At 41.8% G+C, this 9,689-nt stretch overlaps 1 protein-coding gene across 2 annotated transcripts in view; it reads left to right on the plus strand.

Annotated features, from left to right (window-relative positions):
• The window catches only part of SH2D4B (SH2 domain containing 4B), a 70,325-nt gene that overhangs the window by 24,856 nt on the left and 35,780 nt on the right, over positions 1-9,689 (plus strand). For both annotated transcript variants that reach the window (XM_087963954.1, XM_087963955.1), the window contains one exon: positions 5,884-6,031. In XM_087963954.1, the coding sequence (XP_087820080.1) occupies positions 5,884-6,031 (148 nt within the window). The remainder of the gene's footprint in view (positions 1-5,883; positions 6,032-9,689) is intronic.

The following is a 9,689-nucleotide window of genomic DNA, read 5'->3' on the forward strand; positions in this document are numbered from 1 at the left end:
TCCAGCCCAGCTTGAGTTCTTATCTACCACCAATTTGCTTTGACTGTTACTAGTTCAGATTCTTGCAAAGAGCAATAAACCAATATTCCTTTGAACTGCTTGGATTCTTGATTTCCATCAGGAGATAAATGCAATAAGTTTGTACAAAAATCACTAGAAAAGAAAGAGCAGCGAAGGGAGAACAGGGGGTGGAAATTTTACTTTGTTTTCTACATTCTCAATAAATTAACAGTATTTTTCTTTACTTACTTTTTTTTTTCTTTTAAAATGTTGTGTTTGCTGAGATCCATTATGGCGTTTTTAGGCATAGTCTGGGTTAACATCAGTTCCATACCTGTTCAATATGACACTTGTAGTATAATTATTCTTGAAATCTACATAGACCTTAACTTTATTGTACCATCCAAACCCCAGTTTGTAATATCCTAGTTCTAATGTTGTTGTTGTTTTATTTCTCAGCAAAACTCACATTTTCATCTAAACCAAGTAGCAGGCTGTAAAACACAAATTTGAGATCAGGCCAATCTAAACCTCTTCTTTCTTTTGCATCTGTATATCTAACCCTTGACTTTTCCCCTTTCCATACAAACCTAGGTATATCTTTCTTCCTTAAATGGTATATTGGTTGTCAGAATAGGTATTGCTTGAAGCTATAACATTATCCTGGCAAAACATAATTTTTTTATCATGGAAATTATTCCCAACAAATGACAATTGCAATTTCTCCCATCTTAATATGTCCTTTTTAATTTCATCCCGTTTGTTAACTCCTTCAACTCCACTCCTTCATGTGCACTGTCGCAGATCTTGTTTCTTTGTTTGGACTGTCAGGATTCCGGTAGTTACCCCAATGAAATCATGAGTCTCCAGCCAAACTTACAAAACTTCAAAGGATTTATTGGGAGTTAACATGTCTGGTACTGCCTGGGTGTAGCTGACTCTGAGACACATCATTCCTTGTCACCCTTGACCTTGGTTTTCCCCCACCCCCTGGGTGCATCATAATTCATATTCTCCAATGGGACACATCCATAGCCCAGAGTCATCAATCAGGCTCTCCAGTTAGAATTTTGCATGGCAGAAACTTTGGTCACCTAGTTACTATCTTTGAAAACTATTTATGGAATGCACTTTCAATTTCCAAGCTGCAGCATTGCTCCCCCCTCCCTTTCTGTTGGCAACTCTAAAAGACCAGAGAAATATTTTATGAGTTGACATGGGCTTTACTACAATTCTGATGAAAATGATTAAAGAATTGTATTTTTAAACTGAACAGCACAATGGGCATATCGTTCAACCAACACAAAAACATTGCAATCCCAAACCCAGGACACTTTTTCTCATTTTTCCCAAGCATTAATTAGGAAGATTGTAAGTAATATTGAAAGCGCTGACATCTAAATGACAGGCCAGAGAAAATGGTAACTTGGACATTTTATTTATTCATTTTTACACATTTAATCAGATATTTTTTCCCGCCCACTACAATCAAGTGACAGAATTTCCATGTTAAATAGCAGGATCAAAAACATTTACATCCAATTTTGGTCACCACAATATAAAAAGGATCTTGAGACTCCAGCAAAATGCAGAAAAGAGCAACAAAGATGATTAGGCTGAAACATATGATGAATGGTTGCAGGAACTGAGTATGTCTAGTTGAATGAAAAGAAGGACCAGGGGTGACAGTATAGCAGTCTTCCAATATTTGAAGGACTCCTACAAAGAAGAGGAGGGTCAACCTATTTTCCAAAGCACTATAAGGCAGGATAAGAAGCAATGGATGGGAATTAACCAAGGAGAGAAGCAACCTAGAAATAAGGAGGAAGTTCCTAACGAACAATTAACCAGTGGAACAACTTCCCTCCAGAAGTTGGGGGTATTACATCACTGGAGGCATTTGGTGTAGGGTCTTCTGTTCGAGCAGTGGATTGGACTAGAAGACCTCCAAGGTCCCTTCCGACTGTCATCCTATGTTCTATGAAACAAATTGTTTTATGCTTACACTGCCTTGTTTCAACACTGGAAAGTAAGATCCAAACGGTGTGCTTTGAACTGGAAATATTTTGAGCATGTACAGTTTTGCACAGTCCCAAGGCTGGCTACACCCTGCCCCATATGTTTTCAAGAGTAAAGAAAGGAATGGAATAAAGATGCTTGCCGCTCTCTCTTGACCAAGAATGATCTCATTCCTGGGCTCTGCAGCTGTCTGCAGGTGGGAGGTTATGTTTGGAAGGCAGATTTCTGGGCTGTTCTCCAAGCGCAAGGAAGATCTTCATCCAAAATTCTCCAGGCTGAGTTTATCTTTCATACCATAGCTGGGGCTCCATTTATAATCCAGGGTAAAAAGCTATAAAGAGCTTGGAGTATTAAAAAAAAATGAGAGGAGGAAAACCTTTCCTTAAAAACAGAAACACTGCAGAGATCTATTAATCATGGCAGTCTTTATGCACCAAACTCTCTGGATAATTTTTTTTTTTAAAGCTCCCAATTTCGCAGCTACTACAAATAGCAAGGCTTATGGCTTTTTTTAGTGATAGCAAACCTGCTGCAGCTTAAAGAAATGTTAGCCTTATACCATTTTTCACACACTTGGCAAAGCCTCTTGATTTCTGGCCAAAGGTAAGCAACCTGCACCCCTTTCCCAACGTTGCATCCCCTTGCGTATGATAAATGTTTGTAATTAGCAAATTGCTACCCTTCCTACCGCTCATGTTTGAAATGTCAATGGACAAAAAGCATTTTGAAGGTCGTTTGCTCCAGTGTCTCTGAGCACGTTATCTTTCTGAAACCCAGGACACCTGTCCTTTTTTATTTACACTTGAAAGAACACTTCTGCACTCTTTCCTTCTTGCAAACAAGAAATGCCAATATTCCTTAACTACTCGTTCCTTTAAAAATAGCGTTGGCCTCTGAACCATCAAGCCACTGGAGCCTGGCTGGCCTCTTAAAGGTCATGGAGAACCTTCTGAAAGATAGTAAATGTTCAGAGACTTCCTACTCCCACTACACATATTTGCCAAAGTGCAATGAAGCAAGCTATCATAAACAGAGTTCATGGATCAAAGTGATTTTCCCAGTCTCCAGGGAAGCTTCTGTATCTGCACCAGGTCCATTGGTTGCCTTCTGGGTAACTGGTTATTAGAGAACTTTATGGGGAAAAACATGAAAAGAGTTAAGGTATATTCTTAATATTATACCCACCAAAGATAGTCTAGATCAGGGCTGTAAAACTCCAGGGCCACAGGCCGGATGTACCATATGCTGGCCATGCCCATGCCCTGTTTAGTGAAGAGGGGGAAAGTCCCAATAGATCACGTGATGCCACTGTGATGACGTGAGTTTGACACCTCTGGCCTAGATAAATAGAAGATAATATTTGTAGCTCAGGATTCAACTGTGAGGTCCCCGGTGCTCTCTGAGCTTGGTTGCTTTTTTGCAGATGTTTCATTACCAGAGTAGGGAACATCATCAGTGTTAGTAACCCTATTCCCAGCACTGATGATGTTCCCTACTTTGGTAATTATTGTGTCTGTCATCTGCACCTCTATAACTCTCTGGTTTGGTTCTGCAACCCAACAGGACAGACACAGACTTCAGAGGATAATTAGGACTGCAGAAAAAACAATTACTACCAACCTGCCTTCCATGGAGGACCTGTATACTGCATGAATCAAAAAGAGGGCTATGAAAATATCTACAGGCCCTTCACATCCTGGACATGAACTGTTTCAACTCCTTCCCTCAAAATGATGCTATAGAGCACTGCACATCAGAACAACTCGACACATGGACAGTTTTTTCCAAACACCATCACTGTGCTAAACAAATAATTCCCTTAACACTGTCTGACTATGACAAATTTTGCACTACTATTACTATTAATCTTCTCATCACTCCTTGTTGTCCATCCCCTCCCACTTGTGACTGTATGACTGTAACTTTGTCGCTTGTATCCTTATGATTTATATTGACTGTTTCCTAGTATGATTTGATTGCATATTGTACAGGTGAAACTCAAAAAATTAGAATATTGTTGAAAAGTTCATTTATTTCAGTAGTGCAACTTAAATGGTGAATCTAATATATGAGATAGACTTATTACATGCAAAGCAAGATAGTTCAAACTGTGATTTGTCATAATTGAGATGATTATGGCTTACAGCTCATGAAAACCCCAAATCCACAATCTCAGAAAATTAGAATATTACATGCAATCAATAAAACAAGGATTGTACATAGAACAATATCGGACCTCTGAAAAGTATAAGCATGCATATGTACTCAGTACTTGGTTTGGGCCCCTTTTGCAGCAATTACTGCCTCAATGTGGCATGGCATGGAAGCTATCAGCCTGTGGCACTGCTGAGGTGTTATGGAAGACCAGGATGCTTCAATAGCAGCCTTCAGCTCTTCTGCATTGTTCAGTCTCATGTCTCTCATCTTTCTCTTGACAATGCCCCATAGATTCTCTATGGGGTTCAGGTCAGGCGAGTTTGCTGGCCAATCAAGCACAGTAATCCCATGGTCATTGAACCAAGTTTTGATGCTTTTGGCAGTGTGGACAGATGCCAAGTCCTGCTGGAAAATGAAGTCAGCATCTCCATAAAACTCATCTGCGGAAGGAAGCATGAAGTGCTCCAAAATCTCCTGGTAGATGGATGTGTTGACCCTGGACTTAATGAAGCACAGTGGACCAACACCAGCAGATGACATGGCTCCCCAAATCAACACAGAGTGTGGAAACTTCACACTGCACTTCAAGCATCTTGCAGTGTGTGCCTCTCCATTCTTCCTCCAGACTCTGGGTCCTTGGTTGCCAAATGAGATGCAAAAGTTGCTCCCACCAGAAAAGAGGACTTTGGACCACTGAGCAACAGACCAGTTCTGTTTTCTTTAGCCCAGGTAAGATGCTTCTGACGTTGTTTGTTGGTCAGGAGCGGCTTGACAAGAGGAATATGACATTTGAAGCCCATGTCCAGGATCCGTCTGTGTGTGGTAGCTCTTGATGCAATGACTCCAACCTCAGTCCACTCTTTGTGAAAGTCCCCAACACTTTTGAATGGCCTTTTCCTGACAATCCTCTCAGGCTGCGGTCATCCCTGCTGCTTGTGCACCTTTTTCTTCCACACTTTTCCCTTCCACATAACTTTCTATTAATGTGCTTTGATATAACACTCTAGGAACATCCAACTTCTTTTGCAATTACCTTTTGAGGCCTTCCCTCCTTATGGAGGATGTCAGTGATGATTTTCTGCACAACTGTCAGGTCAGCAGTCTTTGCCATGATTGTGATTCCTACTGAACCAGACTGAGAGACCATTTAAAGGCTCAGGAACCCTTTGCAGGTGTTATGGCTTAATTAGCTGATTAGAGTGGGACGCTTTGAACCTAGAATATTGAACCTTTTCACAATATTCTAATTTTCTGAGATTGTGGATTTGGGGTTTTCATGAGCTGTAAGCCACAATCATCTCAATTATGACAAATCACGGCTTGAACTATCTTGCTTTGCATGTAATGAGTCTATCTCATATATTAGTTTCACCTTTTAAGTTGCATTACTGAAATAAATGAACTTTTGCACGCTATTCTAATTTTTGAATTTCACCTGTACCCTTTGACTATTATTAAGTGTTGTACCTTATGATTCTTGACTCTTGACAAATGTATCTTTTCTTTTATGTACACTGAGAGCATTTGCACCAAGACAAATTCCTTGTGTGTCCAAGCACACTTGGCCAATGAAGAATTCTATTCTATTCTATTAGCTGCAAATGGCATCAAGGGTCTTTCTTTCCTAAACACCCAAGCTGGGACAGGAAATTTCTTCATGTGCTTCTCTCCCCCTCCTCAAATTTCATGTTCTCCTTTTATTTTTAGAGAAGAGAAGAAGAAGAAAGGCAAAGAGGGGAAGAGCAGATTCGAAAGCAGGAGGAACTCAGAGCTCAGGAGCTATACATGAGTCTCAAGGCGGCCCACCAATGCAGCAAATGCAGTGAGAAGGAAGACCATGAATGGAAAGAACAGCGTGAGTAAACCCAGAACTTTGGAGGATTTCAAATTAGGCCAAGATCTTCAGGCAGCCTGAACAAATCCTACATGATGTATGAACTGAGTCTTCCTTGAAGGAAAACTCATAAGTCTCAGGACTTTTCTCCACTTTAATGAGTTGACGTGCTCTTCAACTTGTTTGGTCTCAATCATTGAGTAGGCACACAATAATGCCAGCATGACCTTTTCTGTACCCATTCCAGGGGTGGGAAGTTGTTGGTATAACATTCGGTTCAGTGATTGTGCGTGTGCATCAACACAATTCAAAAGTCCTTACCAGCTACGTATGACTTAAACCTATCTCAATCATGAGCTGGGGATAAGAGGCAGGGCATGGGGATAGATCTTACAATCATTTATGAAAACTAAGCAAGAAAAGTAACTGTATGTATGGTAAGCCAAATAAATGTAATATGAAGGTTCCATATTTTGCAATGAGGCTCCTTAGATCAGACTTCTAGCAGTAAGAGCCAGGTTGGTCTAGTGCAGAGGTCTCCAACCTTAGCAACTTTAAGACTTGTGGACTTCAACTCCCAGAATTCCTCAGCCTGCAAAGCTGGTTGAGAAATTCTGGGAGTTGAAGTCCACAAGTCTTAAAGTTGTCAAGGTTGGAGACCCTTGGTCTAGTGGACTAGAAAGGCAAGAGATGGTGAATTCAAGTCTTGCTTTAAGCATGAAAACTGGGTTAGTGACTTTGGGTCAATCACCAGAAGATCATGAGTTCTAGTCCTGCCTTAGGCATGAAAGTCAGCTGGGTGTCTTTGGGCCAGTCCCTTTCTTTCAGCCCAACCCACATCACAGGGTGGTGGTTGTAGTGAAAATAGGAGGAGAAAAGAATGTTGGGTATGTTTGCCACCTTGAGTTATTGGCAAAAAAAATAATAACGGTGGGAAATAAATAAAATAAAAGCAAATAACATTGTGAAGCTCTTTTGACCATTGGCTCATGAACTGTCATGTGCAGGAAATCAGGAATCAGGGCAGTTCAATTGAATACAGGGTTATTGCATGCCAACACTCTCTACAAGAATCTGAATTACTAACGGTCAAAGCAAATTGGTGGTAGATAGGAGTCAACAGAATTCAAGGTGGGCTGGACTTGGATCTCTTGTGGACATGAAGGGATTCGAGACTGATGATGCACTTGACCCCTCCCTCAGGCTCAGCCTGGTCATCACCTACAGTACATGAACATTTTTATCCACCGCATCTACTGTAGAAGCTACAGAACTGCTGTCTATAGCTTTTAGCTGTAGATGTACATATGTACATCCAGATACATCCACTTCTTCCTCAGAGAGTGCATGAACTATGGTGGCACAGTGGTTAGAGTGCAGTATTGCAGGCTACTTCTTTAAAAAATATTTTTATTATTGATTTTCCTTTACCATACATCATACTTTCAATTTTACATTGACAGTCTATTTCTTTTCATCTCTTTCCCTCTCCTTTCTTCTCCTCTCCTCTCCTCCACTTCCCTCTCCTTATATACAACAATGAAAAGAAAAAGATGGAAAGAAAGAGAAATGGAGAGATGAAAGGAGAGAGGGAAAGGGAGTGGTGTGGAGGAGAGGAGGGGAGAAAGGACGAGGGAAGAGAAGAAAGGAGTCAGAAGAGGGAAGGAGAGAGGGGAAAGGAGAGAGGGAAGTAGGTGGGAGGAGAATAGTAGAAGAAAGGGAAGGAGAGGGAAGTGGAGAAGAGGAAAAGGGAAGAGAGGGAAGGAGAGGGAAGGAGAGAGGGGAGAGGGGAAGGAGAGAGAGAAGGAGAGGGAATTGCAGGCTACTTTTACCAACTGCCAGCTGCCTGCAAATTTGGCAGATCGAATCCCACCAGGCTCAAGGTTGACTCAGCCTTCCAAGGTGGGTCAAATGAGGAAAGCCAGATTGTTGGGGGAAAGAGGCTGACTCTGTAAACTGCTTAGAGAGGACTGTAAAAGCACTGTGAAGTGGTATATAAGTCTAGCTACTATTGCTGTTCCTTCCTTATCTTCTTTCCTTATCTTCCTTCCTCCCTCCCTCCTCCCCTTTCAGGTTTCTTTCTTTCTTTCTTTCTTTCTTTCTTTCTTTCTTTCTTTCTTTCTTTCTTTCTTTCTTTCTTTCTTTCTTCCTTCCTTCCTTCCTTCCTTCCTTCCTTCCTTCCTTCCTTCCTTCCTTCCGTCCTTCCTTCCTTCCTTCCTTCCTTCCTTCCTTCCTTCCTTCCTTCCTTCCTTCCTTCCTTCCTTCCTTCTGCCATGGTGTTGCAGTAGTTATAATGCAGAACTGCAGAGTACTTCCACTGACTGCTGGCTGACTGCAATTTGGCAGTTCGATTCTCACCAGGCTCAAGGTTGACTCAGCCTTCCATCCTTCCGAGGTGGGTAAAATGAGGACCCAGATTGTTGGGGGCCAGAGGCTGACTCTGCAAATTGCTTAGAGAGGTCTGGAAAGCACTGTGAAGTGCTATTGCTATTGCTATTCCCAATAACCAGTGAAATCAGAAAAGGCTATTTCTCCTAGAATAGGGGTTCCCAACCCTCTTGGTCCATGGACCGGTACCAGGCATGCCAGAAACCAGTCTGCAGAAACAAGCATCTGTGGGATGAAGGCAGCACATGTAACCACACACTCCTCCGGGCCATGGAAAAACCTTTCTCCACAGAACCAGTCCCTGGAGCTTCAAAGGGTTGGGGCTGGTGATCTAGAACACAGTGTAAGAAAGTGAGAAGGTGCACCCCTTCCCCAGAACCTGAGAGGAGTAACAAATGATCAGGGGTCTATAAGAGGAGAACCTGCACTCTCAATAAAAAGGCGGCAGTTGAATTGTATCTTTTAATTTCGTGGCTCTCTTCCTCTTGCTTCTGCTTCGTGTTTCATCCATTAGCAGAGTTCTCTGCGAATGGATGATCTAGAGATACATCTGAATTCAGGCTGATGCCTCCTTTGGATGACAGGAAATTTAATCTGACATCTCTGGAGGGTACAAGGCTTGGGTAAAAGACCAATTTAGATCAAGGATATGAAAATTATCTCTCATTTTCTGTGACATACCTAGAATTCTGGGGCGTTCAGGATTTGTGGTTTTAAACATGTATTTTAAAGAGCTGTTTAAGCTAAATTAAATTAAGATGATGAATGAGACTTCATTGAAACGTCGCCTAGATACTTCCAACTTTACGTGGGAGAAAACTCAAATAACCAAAGATCCACATACAAATACCCGCGAAAACCTCAGAAAACATATGTATGTATGTATGTATGTATGTATGTATGTATGTATGTATGTATATATATCTTTGGTTATTTGGGTTTTCTCCCACGTAAAATTGGAAGTATCTAGGCGACGTTTCGATTCACCATCTTCATGCTTGTGTCTTCGGCTTTGTGCTTCTCGGAATAATGTGAGCTTGCAGCTGCTTCTTCCTTTTAACTGCTAGTGGGGGTGTGACTTGATTGGGTGGGGGCTTGGCTGTGTTCTGATTGGGTGGGGGTGTGTTCTGTTCAGGTGGGGGCTTGGTTGTGCTCAGGTTAGTCTTAGTTGCCGAGGGATTTGAGCTGGTGAGCTGTGACCTGTTGTTTGGCTTCACGTTCGTGGTTGTGCCACATCTTCATGGTGGGCGTCAGTTCGCTTCATGTATGGCTCGGAGGGGTTTGAAGCGGG

This window comes from Notechis scutatus, chromosome 4 (genome assembly GCF_049901735.1).
Source record: "Notechis scutatus isolate UNSWTSFEM ecotype Mainland chromosome 4, rNotScu1.2, whole genome shotgun sequence".
Taxonomy (NCBI): Eukaryota; Metazoa; Chordata; class Lepidosauria; order Squamata; family Elapidae; genus Notechis; species Notechis scutatus.